At 36.3% G+C, this 16042-nt stretch overlaps 1 protein-coding gene across 1 annotated transcript in view; it reads left to right on the top strand.

Annotated features, from left to right (window-relative positions):
- Positions 1-11470: 11470 nt before the first annotated feature.
- Positions 11471-16042, top strand: part of LOC136805639 (ion channel TACAN-like) — a 23377-nt gene continuing 18805 nt past the window's right edge. The window contains exon 1 of the mRNA XM_067062216.1: positions 11471-11639. Coding sequence (XP_066918317.1) covers positions 11553-11639 — 87 coding nt within the window. The 5' untranslated portion in view covers positions 11471-11552. The remainder of the gene's footprint in view (positions 11640-16042) is intronic.

Below are 16042 nucleotides of genomic sequence, written 5' to 3'. Positions count from 1 at the left end.
TAACTTGGTCTAATGTCGACACCCCTCCTCTAATTCTGACACCCTTTTTATCAGCTGAAATTTATAGAAAGGTTGAAACTGTTTTTCTTTACTTGAAGAATAATCCTTTTCCAATCAGTGATTCAAGCTTTCATATTATTCCTTTCTCTAAAGAAGGGTGTCAGAATTAGACGAGGGATGTCGATATTAGACCAACTTACGTATGCTGCATGCAAGCACTTAAGTCCTGCAAAAGCGGGACAAAAATCAGTTTTTTGAAGTTTGCTAAAAAATGTCACATAGAAGATTTTTCAAATTCAGTATATATTTGAATAGAAGAGCAGTAAAAAATACAACTTTTCTATTTTTCCTATTTTTTTTGCAAAAGTTCTACTGTAGGAATGAAAATTAAAGGATAATGATAATTGAATACTATCCACTGATGATCCGCGGCACTATTGTAAAGCTAGAACTGCTTGGCATACTCTTTGGTTGAGAGGATGATTGAGAGATTAAAGTTTTTCACCTGCGCGGGAGCTCGCGGGTGTTCTCGGTTCAATCCTCGGACCGCGCTAAAATGGTAGACCTAGCTGTGACAGATCATTTTGATGGAAGTTGTTGGATTTTTTTTTTCTTATTATTTAGTACTGATTATTAAAAAATGTGATTTTAGTATTAGTCCCGTAGCCAGGGGACTCGAGTTTACCAAATTTCATGGCTGGATAAATGTAGAACAGAATCTGGAAATTAAATGGATGAACAAAAGACCGGCTCCAGATGCTGTATTGGAATTCGTTACCTGTGGCTGCAAAAAAAAAACAACTGTGTCAACAACCAATGCAGTTGCAAAGTTGTTGGTTTGCCATGTACGGATCTTTGTAAGTGCACGGGTTGTAAAAACGATAACAAAGAAATTGATTTTGATGACAAAAGTGATGTCGAGGATGATGAGAATGAAGATGACGATGAAGTGAATGAAAATTTTGTGTCTGATGATGAATTGGACTACGAAACTGATTTTACTGATTCTGACACAGACGAAGAATGTTGACTTGAAATGTATTTTTATTCATCGCGTTTATAGTTATACTGTTAAGGCTTTTTTTCTCTATAATATTTAACAATTTAATTTTTTTTCTTGCATACTATTTAAATACCGTATTTCTTCAAATAAGCACCAAAGTCTTTTTAAAAATGTTAAGATGCTCCTTATAGAGGAGTCGATCTTTTTAAAGTTTGAAAAACATGGGCACAAATGTTGAGTTAATAGTAAGCCTTTACAGCTCTGATAGGTTTTCGTTTTAAGTATATTATTTCAGGTACGGTGCTCTTTATAGGGTAGTTCTTGATTAAAGGTAGTTATAGATAGAGGAAATATGGTAGTAGTATTTTAACGTGAAACATTTGTAACATATTAATAGTACTATTTAATAGTAGAAAAAAACTGACGTCAATTCGTCAAAAGATGGTTGAAATAAAAAAAAACCGCGTCGAAACTTTAGCGTATATCTTCGGCAATAATTGGGTTATCTCGCTAATTTTTTCAAGATAGTTTAAAGAATGCTTACAGTTATCTTTTAGCATCCTCTGAATATCTTCTTAGATTTTTTAGTCGTTTTTCAAAGAACTTCTTGTCGGTAGATTTGAAAAAAAAATCCTTTTTACGTAGTGTTTTTTCTGACGTAAGCAAAAGTAAAAATGTTTTTCCGGATATTTTTTCGGCATCGCAATCACAGAAAATTTCATTATGCTTACTTATCTAAATCAAAAGTTATGGAGAAAAACGCTAACGTCAATAACTTTTTCAAAAAAAGCCAATTTTTGCCGGAAAAGTCGTAAAAAACACCCTTTCAAGTAAAAAAATTTCGGAAACTGAAAATGGCATTCAAAAATTATGTGAGGTTTTCAAAAACAGCAAAAAAAAAGAAATTTGAATATCCTTTTTAGAAATAACTCTTTTCAAACGAAACTTCACAATATTGGTTCTTAAGTAGGTTGAAGTATGTTGAAAAAAAAATTCGTAAAATTGGCCAAAATTGCGGCACAAATCAAGAAAAACACTATGTTGATAAAACGGCAGCCACAAATTTGTTCAATGAGTAAAAATCATTTTTTTCAGATGAAACTCGTAGCAAAAGGGTTTATCCACAAAATATCAAAAATGGAACCAAAATTATTGGGTCATTGGGCTAGAATTGCAGCTCAAAGTTGACGATTTTTTTCATATATGCTTTGATTGAAGCCACATTTCAAGCCCATTGAAAACCCTGCAGCCACAAATTAAACCCATAAGTATCTTAAGACCTTAAACTACCAATTTCAAGAAAAAAAGTTAAAAAATATTCAAGTCTTAAAGCAGGACAGCACATAAGCCAACCCTAAAAATGCCAACTAATACCTAATGTAACAGCTCAGAAGGTTATAGTGACAAAAAATGGTATTTGCAGCCACAAAATGTACACTCTTTCTCAAAATAACACTGTATGTGTCAGATTGTACGTTTGTTTTGCTTTAGGCTTTGCAAATATTCATGTTTCGAAAACAAAACCCAACCTGGAATGTGTAAATTGATAAATTAGTGATTGAAGTATGATTGAAGCCACATTTTAAGCCTATTGAAAACCCTGCAGTCACAAATTAAACCCATAAGTATCTTTATCAGACCTTAAACTACCAATTTCAAGAAAAACTGTTACAAAATATTGAAGCACATATAAGCCAACCTGTTGAGTGAGCCACATGACATACAGCCACAAAACCTGCCCTCACTTTGCCATCTTATATTTCAAGACTGAATCACTCAACTTCAAAGAGGGCCACATTTTTGGAAAGCTCATCAATTTCCTTATTTTATGGAATTTTGTACTACACCTGACTACACAGCAGCCACAAGAATAATGTCAACGCTGTGGGCTAAAAAGTGGTTGTGATTGAAAACCTCACTTTTTGGGATTCTATTTTTGAATGCAATCCCCAATGTTTACAAGACTCTTACTTGACAGAAAATCCTTTGTTTCATTGTCAATTGATGACAGAGCGGTTTTATTGATTTTGTTAGATCTGACAAATTGATGTTTGTAAGTGCACTTTATAGTTTTGATTCCCATTGAAGAATCATATTCTGGTTTTCATGCTATTAGATGCTGTTTTTTTAGAGCTTTAGAGCTAGCCTGACTAAGACTGTAAGGGTTTAAAAAATGACATAGAAACAAGAAACTGTGAAAATCGATTACAAAACCTATGTCACAACCACTTTTAGTTTCAATGACTTGTTCTCACCTTGTTTACGTCCTTGTTTGGTTTCCATAATAAAAAGAAAGTTGTTATTGTTAACTTTGAACTGGATGGAGGTATTTCCACTAACTACTGACTGGACTGCTGGACTGATTACCTTTTACCTTTGATGTGTTTCAGCAAATTCTCTGCTTACTCAACCCGTGGGGTCCGGTGTTTGACCATTTCAACAATTGAATTCGAGTCAGCCATCCTGTAAGGGAGATAGGCAGGGAGCAGTGGCTGGTCGGGAACATCTTGCAGAAATTGATCAAGTTGTTTTTTGAAGGAATTTTTGGAACATTTGGTCATGTCACGTATTTTTCTTGGTAACACATTGAATAGTCTTGGACCGGTGTCTGAAAGGCAGCTCTTCCAAATGTTCTTGTTCGTTGTATTCACTGGTTTGAGGTGGCATTTTCTTCCCAGGCGTTGGTTTGTATATGAATAAATACCACCTTCCCCTTCACCATAGTTAAAATTTTGCACCAGTTGTTCGATTATACACCATGTATATATATAATTTGGTATCTTTCGCGTCTTCTCTCGAGACTGTACATGTTGAGGTGTTTGAGCTTCTCCCAATAATTCAAATTGGGTGGAAGTTGGATCCCTTTTATAAAGGATTTTTGCAGATACTCCAGTTCTTGCATCAGGGATCGCTTTGTAGGAGACCATAGCTGGGAGCAGTATTCCAGATGTTGAAGTACCAATGTCTTCCAAAGAGTGATCATTACTGATTTATCTCTGGACTTGAAGGTTCTGTATATCCAGGCACTTATACCCTTGACTCTGTCAGTGATCGTTTGAATGTGCATTTCATATGACAGGTTGTTTGATAGCAGGATACCCAGGTCTTTCACTGCTCTTTTTATTTCGATTGGCTGCTGTACATCTGATTTGTAGACTGAGTGTACTTTCAGTTGTTCATTTTTTCCGTATGCAATGTGTTCAAACTTTTTTCCATTGAGCTCCATATTGTTGATGGATGTCCAGTCATAAACAACGTCTAGATCATCTTGAAGGAGACTCACATCTGCAGCGCAAGATATTGCCTTCATAAGTCTTGTGTCGTCAGCAAAAGATGAGAGGATGGAATGTTTAATCTTTTCGTTTATGTCACTAATCATTACCAGAAACAAGAGGGGGCCCAGAACTGAGCCTTGTGGAACTCCGCTTGTAAATTTCGCTTCATCTGATAGGAACGTGTTTATGGAAACTTTTTGGTATCTCTCAGTAAGGAAGGATTGTATCCAGTTCAATAGTTGTCCTTTGATTCCATTGATTTTTAGCTTGTGTAGCAAGATGTGATGGTCCACCTTGTCAAAGGCCTTGTTGAAGTCAAGGTAGATTACATCAACATTTTCATTGTTTTGTAGGTGAGATATCAGTCTTTCTACACGAGCCAATAGTTGACTCAAGCAAGATCGCCGTGGTCTGAAACCATGTTGTGTTGGATTGTATAGGTTGTTTTCTTCAAGGTGGATTTGCAATTTCTCTCTGACTATTTTCTCAAATATTTTAGTGGTAATTGATGTCAGCGCAACAGGTCGATAATTCTCTGGTAACCCTTGATCTCCTTTCTTGAATATTGGTGTAATGTGGCTTGTTTTGAGAATTTCAGGTGTGATTCCTTTGTCAAAGTTGTTTTGCCATATCATCTTAAGTGGCTTAGAAAGTGATTTCTTGCACATTTTGAAAAACTTTGCTGGCAAGCCATCTGGTCCGGCTGACGAGTTGGCTGGAACAGTGTCAATTTGTTGGATGAAATCATCTTCTGTGAAAGTAATGTGCTCAAGGGTTGAGGAGTCTTTTGTCTCATTTGAATTCAGAAAACTGTAGTCTGTTTTGGGAGTGGTAAATACTGAACAGTATTGCTTTTGTATGATGTTTGCCATCTCTTGTGAGTCAGTTGTTAATTTGTTGGTTGTTGGATTTTTCAGTGGGCCAACTTTAGGTTTAGTTTTTGTGAATCTTTTTGCATAGGAGTAGAAGTATTTAGGATTGCTTTTGATTTTGAGTGAGGCATCCAGCTCGACTTTATCACGTTCATTTTTGTGGGATTGCTGTAGCATCAGTTCAATGTCAATTAGTTTCTGAATTGTTTTATTGGTTTTGAAATTCTTTTTGGAGAGTCTTTTATGTTTTCTCATAAGAATACGACGATCTCTTGGAATCTTTGAAAAAATTTTTGGAGGTTTTCTCTTTGGCAAATGCTTTTTCACAATCAGAAGACATTTTTCAAGGAAGTTGGCATATTGACGATTTGGGTCATATAGATTTGTGTTCAGTTCTTGAGACCAATTAATCTCTGTTAATTCTTTGCTAATAATTTCCCAGTCAATTTTATCACTTTGGAAGTTGTAGAGGTCAAATTTGCTTATTAAGTTACGTTCTTCAGTTTCTTCGAATTGATTATCAAAATTCAGATGTGTTGTAACATCTACAACAAGATGATTTGAATAAATAGTAGGTGAGCATGTGTAATTAAATACAGTGTCTGTGTTATTTGTGAATAGAAAGTCTAAAATATTACCATCACGGTGTGTTGATTTGTGTATCAGTTGATTAATGTGCAAGTCTGCTTTAAAAACATTTAAAACGTCCAGAAGCTGTTTATTGCAATTTCGTGTTGGGGTTGAAGTCTCATCATTAAGAGGTGTGTGTGGTATGTTAAAATCCCCAAGGATGTATGTGTCAGGTGTACAATCAGTAATACTATCAATTTTTGCTATCATTGCAGAAAGGAGTTCTTGTAATTCAGGTGCTTCAGATTTGTGGTCTGGATTGTTGGGTTGTCTGTAGATAACACAGAGAAGAATATTAAATTTTTTTGATAAAAGTATCAATGCTTCATTTACTCCGTTCGAGAATTCGAAAATGGGCTCGAAGAATGGTGCGATGTCATTACGCACAGAAAATGCAACGCCTCCGCTTGCTCTGCCATATTTCGATTTTACTCTGTCTCTGTTTTTCTTAAAAAAAGTGTAATTTTCAATCTCAAGTTCTCCTTTTTTGTGATTGTTTCGGTTAAGCCTAAAAACAGTTGTTTTGAGCTGTTTGTAAGATCTTTGAGGTAGGGTACAGATGAAGGTTTTGTTTGTGGGCAAAGTCCTTGTATATTGACAAACGAAAACATATTCAGTGTAGGTTTAGAAGTAGTTTTGGTAGTTGGGTCAGCATCAGTAAGGGCAGTCACTGTCCCAGTAGATTCCTTGGAAATGTTGGTTCCATTGTGGGGTGCTGGGGTGGTAGATGATGTAGGGGATGTTGATGATTGAATGTTTGTTGAGGTTGATGTGACAAATCGTGTTCTGAATTGTATTTGTTGGTTTTGGTTGCTGAAACAATTGTTCACAAGAGAGATTATTTCTGTGCGAAAGTTGTCCAGGATTGCGAGAAAATCCTGAGGTTCATCATTACGATTGTTTTGCTTTTTCTGATATCGTTTGGTTCCCTTAACATGCGTGAATTTGCAGTCAAGATTAAAGCATTCCCTCTTGTAATAGATGATGAGCACATCCTCGGGTGGAAGCTTTGGCACTTGGTACCTAGGTTGCAGCCTCTTGGTTGTTTGTTGCCATATTTGAGCAATTTTGTACAGGCTTTAGGATGGATAAATTGACAGTCTCGGCCTTTCAGTCCATATTTACATTTTCCTTTTATGTAGAAGCGACATATTTGATCATTTGTCTTTGATTTGGTCTGAGATCCTGATCCAGGATATTGGGCGTGATCGTTGTTGCTGTTGTTCAAGTTGATTTCATTTGGTGATCCGCCATGACCAGGTACCTCAAAACGTTTCACTTTTTTTCAAAATGTCGGTGAATAAACTTTTGATATCTTTCTTGGTCAATTTGAAGGTGCTGATTCGGAATTTGAATGTTACCAAGCTTGAAAACCCGCAGTTTTTACGTAATTTGCGATTTTTTGCGTTTTTAGGCAAAACTGTAAGCCCCTGAAAATCCATGATTTTGGGGGGGTCTTCAAAATCAAAAAAGACCTATACCACGTGATAGAGCTCTTCAAACTGAGCAAAAAAATGTATTATATCAAAGTCTCAACTTTTCTTAATCAAAAGTTATGGGCGTTTTTGTGGTAAAAAAATGCTATAATTTTGCATAAATTATGCAGATTGTGGGGAAATTCCCTGTTTTCAATCAATTTTTGACCATAAAATCGTCTATAACTTTTGATCTAAAAAAGTTGAGACTTTGATATGATACATTTTTTGCTCAGTTTGAAGAGCTCTATTACGTGGTATAGGTCTTTTTTTTGATTTTGAAGACCCCCCAAAAATCACAAATTTTCAGGGCTTACAGTTTTGCCTAAAAACGCAAAAAATCGCAAATTACGCAAAAACTGCGGGTTTTCAAGCTTGGTAACATTCAAATTCTGAATCAGCACCTTCAAATTGACCAAGAAAGATATCAAAAGTTAATTCACCGACATTTTGAATTTTTTATTTATTTTTGAAACAATAACAATCCACTGGCCACGGCCTATTTGGTTTATTATGTTGGAAGTATCGTCTTCTGTCATTGGTGCATTGATCTCATCGTCCTCATCTACTACACTCCAAGTAGATTTGTCCTGGGATTCAGTTGATCTTGGTGTTTTGTTTGGTGGATTCGGTGTGTTACTATCATGGGTGAAAGACACAGTGTTGTCTTGGCAGGATTGACATAGGAAGATCATGCCTGGAATTTTGAAAAGTGTATCGCGTATTGCCTCATTATGATCAACTAGGTTCATATCTTTCAAAAGATTCAGGTAGCACTCTCGGTATACTTCTTGACCACATGATGCACACTGGAGAAAGGGTTCATCATTGAGTTTGATAACATAGGACATGTTGCAGATCTGGCATACATCTGGAAAAAAGCTTTTGACTTTGAGGCAGAGCTTTTGGACAAGTTCATTCTCGTTAGCAGATTCAACTTCCTGCTTTGACAGGAATAAGTTAAGTGTGTCGTGAATTGTGTCTTTTTTGAAACTTTTGGTCAGTGTAGCGATAATGGATTTTGTAGGTTTCTCTGGATTGTACAATTGAAGACAAGATTTGATCTGGGGATCCGGTGCTTGAAGTGATAGTTCTGTTACTATTCCTTTCCAAATCTGTACGTCTTCATTTGGTTCCCCTTCTGGTTCAATTTCATCCGTTGGTTTAGTAGCCATGGATCCAAGAAATCAAATACGTGACACAAACCAGGGTTCCTTATTTGTGAGGTGCTGGGAAATCTCTTGGAAGAAAGCAGGACGAAAAGTAGAAAAACTATACCTGGTCAGCTGCACATGTGAACCCAAGTCCTGTCATGCACAACTGTTCCTCAGGATTTAACAAGATGCCTGGGTGACCAGCCACAGGACCCTTATGCTGTGATATTGATTGAGATGTTGATGTTTAAGATAGAAATAAATAGTTGTATACCTCGAGAGTCCAGGGCTAACCTGGTGTGTTAAAGTTTGGGGTGGTCTTTCTCTCTTCTGTTGATCTTCAGAACAAAGTTTGTCCAGGTGATACTTGATAGCCAGCAATCCACCATCAAGCACCATCAAGCAAGGGGTCCGTCCAACGGCAAGCTGTTTATGTCGGCTGACAGTTTAACTTTCGGAGATTTGCTGTTTGAGGGTTTTACGATGTTCTCACTTCCGCATGTACATTTACGTTTAAGGTTGACGTATGTTTTTCCACAATCAAGACATTCACGCTTCGTGTCCATTTTCTGTGAACAAATGAAATAAAAATTTCACAGCGTAATAATAGGTACAAAAGTAGAATCGTAACAAAACGGTGACAAAAATAGTAACGCAATGTAAAAAGATTTCGGCCTATATTGAAAAGCTTAGCTACCTTAATATTATCGTCAATGCTTTTGTCATATCTATTACCAACGTCGATCAAGTCGAAAATAGATTTCACGAATTCATACCGAAACTTTCGAAAATTTGAAGAAGCTTTTTCGATTTCCGCATTCATTGCCTTGTGGGAATTCTTCACGTCGAATAATCGAATCGGTTTTAAGTCAGGTCTTCTTTGAAGGTCATTGCCATCGGTTTTTAAAGAAATTTGAATGCCGGTTGTAATCACGTCAGCTGTTTTAGTTTTGTGAATACTAATACGATAGTTTTTTATTATATATTTTCCAATGTTATCAAAGTAGAGATCAATTGGTCGACCCATGATTTGAAGTGGTATTGCACCTTTCTCATTAATCCAACTTCGATAAGTGGGATAGCTTCCTCCAGGGGTTGTTTTTCCATTGACAACAGAAACGACTTTTGAGCCTGAAATGGCTGACTGAAGTAAGTTTTCAATGAAAGAAAATGGCAGTACAAGTGTCAGATTTCTTAAATGATAAATACATTCAATTGTATTCACAAAAGCAAATTTTTGCCGTGCTGACGCGTCGAGAACGTTCAGTCCGGTGGCACCACACAAGAACAACACGAGAAATCTGTTTCTATCTAAAATATACTGTTCGACATTTTGTTCTGTTAAAAATTTACAATTCTTGTAGAGTTTTGATATTAACATACCGTCTTCGTATATTGCTTTATTGAGAATCTTATTTCCCAAAAGATATAGTAACGACGACCAGAGAGATTCGTTTCCTTCCAAGAGGTTGTCTGACGAGTGATTCATCAAAACATTGATCATTTGCAAAAGTGCATCACGAATTGAAAAATTTGAGGAACTAATTGGGTATGAACCATCTGGGGTTTCGATAGGTTGGACTGTTGGTGAAGTCGAATTCAACGCTTGTTCAGTGGGTGGGTTTATTGGTGGGATGAAATTGGTTCGACGGACTTGTCTGTTCGGGTGAACGCAGAGGATATAGGGCAAAGTCGTTTGCCGTATCGCCCGTAACATGTAGCGCACAAGAAATTTGCCCTCTCTGGTAGCAGGTTTTGTTTTTTCAACTCGTCTATAATGACGGGCCGGAACACTCGCGAGGTCTCAATATGCCATGCCTTTTCTGATGATACCGTTTTGTCGTGAACAATACACTTACACACTTTTGAAAAGTCACTTTCTGATGCACAACTTCTCCGCTTCATTGTTATGTTATTATGATGGAAATGAAGTGTTCTGATGTATTATAACAAGTTTTAAGTATTTATTTTACCGCAATTGCGGTATATGAAAAGTTCGTTATACCGCAATTGCGGTACTTATTTGAAATGGAAAATAGATACCGCAATTGCGGTAAAATGATTCCCCGATGAAAATTCCACTACCGCAATTGCGGTATACCGCAATTGAGGGATTTCCCTACTGACTGACTTAATAATTAAGTGGGTAGTGCTGGTCCTTAACCGACATAGCAGCATTTGCCGTACATTTCATTAGTTCTTTTTCTTTGTTTTTCTTTTTTTCTTGCTTTTCCTGAAAAAAAGAAAGGCTTCTCTTCCACATAGATCAGCCTTATTCACTAATTCTTAATGGAGTGAATTTTTTTATCTGTTTTTTATCTGAACATTGAAAATAAAATATTATACAAAGAAAGACTTGTGATACCGTGAAAGAAACTACAAGTTGATGCTGAAGTAAGTGGAGTTTTTAATCTATTTAACATGACGTTGCATCTTTCAAATAAAATTTTAATCAAATAAAATGCAAAAACCAGAGAAAAAACTTCCATCAAACATTTAGCTAATAGACCTTTTTTCAAAGAGGCCACCCTGTTGAATAATTGTGTAGTCCAGCAGAAAAAAATGATAAAACCATGCGTAATCTATTACAATATGCATGATACAGTACACTATCATTGTTTCTATGGCTGGACTACATAATTATCCAACAGGACGTCCTCTTTGAAAAAAGGTCTATAGTCAATAGTAAGGTTGAACAGATGTAAATTAAATTTCATCTGGAGACTCATTTATACTGATACCTGCTAAATCATAAGAACGCAAGAGCAGCAAGAGAACGACGTGAACAGGCAGGACAGACTGTAGAGACAGAGCACTTCACTGGCACAATAATGCTGGTCAGATTTAAATTTCAACATCGCAACATTTTCCAACATTTCCACCATTTTGGTGCAAAAATGTAAACAAAAAGAAAGAGAAACATCATGATTTATTTTGCTGACACAGCATGACGAATCATGTTAGGTATTTTAGTTCCGCAATTTGCCCTGACCGGGCTAAACTACGGGAAAACAATAGCTTCGGACTTCGACCTTTTGGAGCCGGAGCCAAATCACAATATTGCTTCTCCATATTTCCATGAAAAAGCTGCAACCTTCTTTTTCTCTTACTCTAGCTAACTTAACAACAAATTTATTGTAATAATGTCTGCCTCAGTAAGAGAGCTAGATAACATGGATGAGTGGATTAAAGAATGGGACAATTTCGATGAGAAACTCACTTCAATCAAGGTTTGCTTAAATTTTTTGTTTGTGTGTATTTTTCTCCACGGTGGGTCAATTATAACAAATTCGAACGCAATGTCTGGGTAATATTTGATGTGTTCGGTTGCCTCTATATAATATTTGATTGTTTCAATCAATCGATTACCCCCAACCTGGAAATCTTTTAATGGGCAATTCTAGATAGATTTGTCTGTTACTCTACTGTACTGTCAAATCAAATGCTCTAACTTGGGATACACAATGAATGAGATTTCTTTTCTCTAAACTTTAACTAGAAAAATTTACAAAATCAACCTGATGAAACAACCTTTAATAGGTTTACAAAGCCATCAGGCAGTTAAAGTACTGTGGTATAAAGGAACGTTATGTACATTTAAAAATAGCTATATGTTTAGCTACAAGAATGGCGTGGGTTTGGCGCGAAAATGGAGAATATATACATATGATTACTACTAAATAATAAGAAATGGTTATAAGATAACTATGAAATAATTTTTTGTTTCAAAGATGATAGAAAGCTACTGAATGGATTCAGATCTTTTATTTGGACACCGTAAGCATTCCAGAAATGAGGACCGTAAAACATAATTGGATGGGCAGCAACGTCGAAGTGTATCACCTCCATACCTCCGTTATTTACGAGTCTGGTTTTATGTTCATGATCAGGTTCATTAAACAAAGATTTAAGTGAAGATGGAATATTATTAAGTTTAATGTAACTATATATTAATTTACAAACATTGTAATTTATATAATTGGTTTAGAGTTAGCGGTGCAAAAATTTCTTCATCATGGTGTTTGTATTTATTGATTTTGTTGATTATTTTATTAGTTACGTCATTTATCCTTGATAATCCCTTAGTTAAAGGAGATCCCCAGGATGTAATGGAATATTGAACATGAGATTGAATGAAACTATAGTATAGCGAACGACTGACATAGTTGGGGACTAGATAACTTACCTTCCTCATTATACCTGACCCTTGTTTGATTTTCGTTAGGACACTGTTTACCTGTTCTTTCCACTTTAACCTGTCATCAATCATTACTCCTAAGTATTTTGCTGCGTTAAGCCTGGTAAGAGCATCATTACCGAGGCCCCCCCAGCGGTTTTCGTGATGGCGTGATTGGCGTTTTTTAAGTTCGTGATTTCGTGATTTGAGATTTTAAAATGCGTGATTGCGTGATGGGAGGAACGAACGTGATCGTGATAGATAAGAAATTTAACTCGTGATTACGATGTCTCTCTACCAATTGCTGTCAATTACAGCTCGAAAAATGGAAAGTCAGGTGATAACATTAAGAGTTCGTTCATTAATCAAGTAAGACTGATACAAATGTGTGAAAACTGTGCAAGAAAAGTAGAAGATCCAGAAATGATATTAGCAAACGATACATTCAACATATGCGAAAGCTACTGTGACGAGTGCTTCAAAAATGACAACGTGTGCGCTGAGTGTACATTAAAAGGGCAGACACATGTTGTCCCGTCGCTCAGAGCCTGTGAAAATTGTCTCAAGTATGACATAAAATGTATTAAACGGGTAGTACTTGTTATAACCGTCCATTTGCGAATCTGGTAATAAACTTTGTTTGAAACAGCTTCAGCAAGGAATCACTGACACATCAAATGATCCGTATCTTTTACTGCTTTCACTTCTTCCAGACGTACCGCATGTACTTAAAACATGCAAGGCTAGTTTCGCAAATTGGTATCTACAATTGCTCAATGAACGTGGTTGCCTTTCATTGTTTTATACCTTGAGAAACAGGGCTGATCCTGAGGTTCGAAAGCAAATCCAATCTCATCTCAAAAGTAATGACTTTGTTCGGAACAGGGACCGTCAAAATCTATCAGCTGTTCTCGCTCTCTGTAATCAGGCTCTCCTGACATATATTGAAAGTTTAGGTATGTTATTCCATTGGTCTTTTTCCTTATTAAGGACAACTTTTTTCAAATCAGGACAGGTTTTTCGGAACATGTTGGAACTCTTAAGAAAGTTAAAAACATCTAAAGGCTTTTGATATAAAACATATAGCAACAATCTTTTAATAAAGTAGTTTTCACTTAACATTATTCAGAAATTTTTGACATATATTCTCATTAAAAACTTTCAGACTATGTGACGCACACGATAGTCCCAGAAACAATCCGTTACACGCAGCTGAACCGTAAAGAAGCATACACAAACTTACCGTCGGTAGCAGTTGGTATGCATGGATATTTATTATTCTTATGTGCAAATAAATCAGGCTCAACAATATATAAAGCTAAATTGCATCATCCTATCAGTGAGATTATCAAGCTGTTTGATGTTTGCGATGGTGACAGAATCCGGTATCAAAGTGGTATTGTTTATTGTTATGGCGGATCCTCGGTTTACTTCCATCCTGTCGATAAAGCTTCTGATCCAAAAGTAGCAGTAAATAAAATTACTTCTAAGAAAGCTATTTCTGAGAAAATGGCTCTATTCAATCTTCCTTCTAATGGCTTCCTCACATCTTGTAGAGAACGTCTACTGAGACACCAAAAAGCTGTTTACCAGCAAAAGTCCGAACACCATAAGGAAAATGAAGTGTTGTTTTATGACGGTGAAGAATGTGTTGGTTATCAACCAGAAGCTCTATCATTCATCAGTTATGATGGAGTGTATGTCGCTTTTGGAGATTATTTCATTATGTTCTATGAAATCTAATTCGATTGGTATGGAGGCAAACATTAGCCTGAATGGAATCAAGTAGTGGAGATTGAAGCAATGGATACTGATCTTATTGTATCTCACAACAGAGGTGTATCACTGTTGAACTTGGAGACAAATTTGATCAACCAAATTCTTGTGGATCAAAGTCCTAAATGTATCGTTTCTTACAAAGATGGTTTTCTGTTCCCTTCTAAAACTTGCTTGTATTATTGGAACAAAAGTGGTCTTGGAATCTTTGCTGGAAAAAAAGACACAGAAGAAAGCCGGGATGGTACTACCGCGTACTGCAGGTTTTACGAATGCACTGGGATTGCTGTCGAATTTGATCACGTTATTTACTGTGCTGATAAGCGTGTTGGGTCAAGCAAAATGTTGACAACCTTAAAACAAACTGCACAGTTTCTAAGGGGCTTGGGAAAAATTGCCGATGCATTTTCCGTTCTTGAGAAGCATCAAACTTACTCCTTAAAGTCACTAGAACAGGCAATATCATTGTTTACGAGCTGTGATGAAATGATTTCTACAAACATCGAATCTATTCGGTCTGTAGTCAACCATCAAAAAAGCCTTAATGGTCCAGAAGGAAGTATTTCAGCAGCAACAACAGAGTCTATTAAGATCTTGCTGTGGGGATTGAAGAAATTGAAGGAGAATGTTGAAACATACCAGTATCAAAGAACCAATCTATTAAGTTGTATGCCATTGGCTGTTGAAAATTTGCATTCCACCGTCAACAAGAAACAAGGAACACAAACCATGGTACAATATGCACAATCATTTTCTTCGTCTATCAAAGAATCTATCAAGGCTATTTCAAACTGGAGCACTCACTATTTTACAAGCAGGGAAAGATGGTATCCTGTTTCCGAAACAGCAGTGAAATTGGAAGATATAACATTTCCAAAACGAGGATATAATACCAAAACAAAATTATCTCGAGATCAAAAGCAAGAAATGAGAGAGTGGGCATCAATTTGCAGGCGTAAGACAACGGAGTGGAAGGCAAGAAACAACGATGGCTCGAGCAGGCACTCTACCCGAGAATGCATATTACGAAGAACTCACTCCCAATTCTGAAACAGTTAAAAGAACTACTAAAAATACAAGAGATGATACAAACTAACAAGTACAAGAAGATGACCGATATGAAATCCCTCGATACGGCAGAAGTATTGCTTAGGTTTACAAATTGTACTTTTTCATTTTGCATTTATGTATTTCGAGTCTAACTTTAACCATCGCACGTGGTTTGCATGAAGCACTGTAAACTAAACAAAAATTATTACAAGGTTACCATCGAGTTTACATTGCCTTTGTTTTGATACTCTTTTGATAGTAACCGAAGTAACAAGTTTGGTGTTAGTTATACTCCCGTTATATCTAGCCATATCATAAAAAAAGGTTGGCGTGATCGTGATTTAAAGAAAAATTTTGCGTGATAACGTGATTTGGAAATTTTTTTTGCGTGATTGCGTGATTTGAGAGGTGACTGGGGGGGCCTCATTACCCATGATAATATTGAAGTCCTCTGTATTCTTTTTCCCTGTAAAAAGAAGATAGCAAGATTTTTTCACATTCAAAGATAACCTATTATTTTTCAACCAAGTTTCTATTTCTTTGATTTCGTGGTTTACAAGAGTTTCTAAGTCTTTTAAAGGATGATTGGTCGAAACATGGGACTGTTGATATCTGGCCTGTATTTTCATT

Source organism: Clytia hemisphaerica, unplaced genomic scaffold (assembly GCF_902728285.1).
Source record: "Clytia hemisphaerica strain Z4C2 unplaced genomic scaffold, Clytia hemisphaerica genome assembly, whole genome shotgun sequence".
Taxonomy (NCBI): Eukaryota; Metazoa; Cnidaria; class Hydrozoa; order Leptothecata; family Clytiidae; genus Clytia; species Clytia hemisphaerica.
Note: the sequence above shows the minus strand (reverse complement) of the source record. Positions and strands in the feature narration are given on the sequence as shown.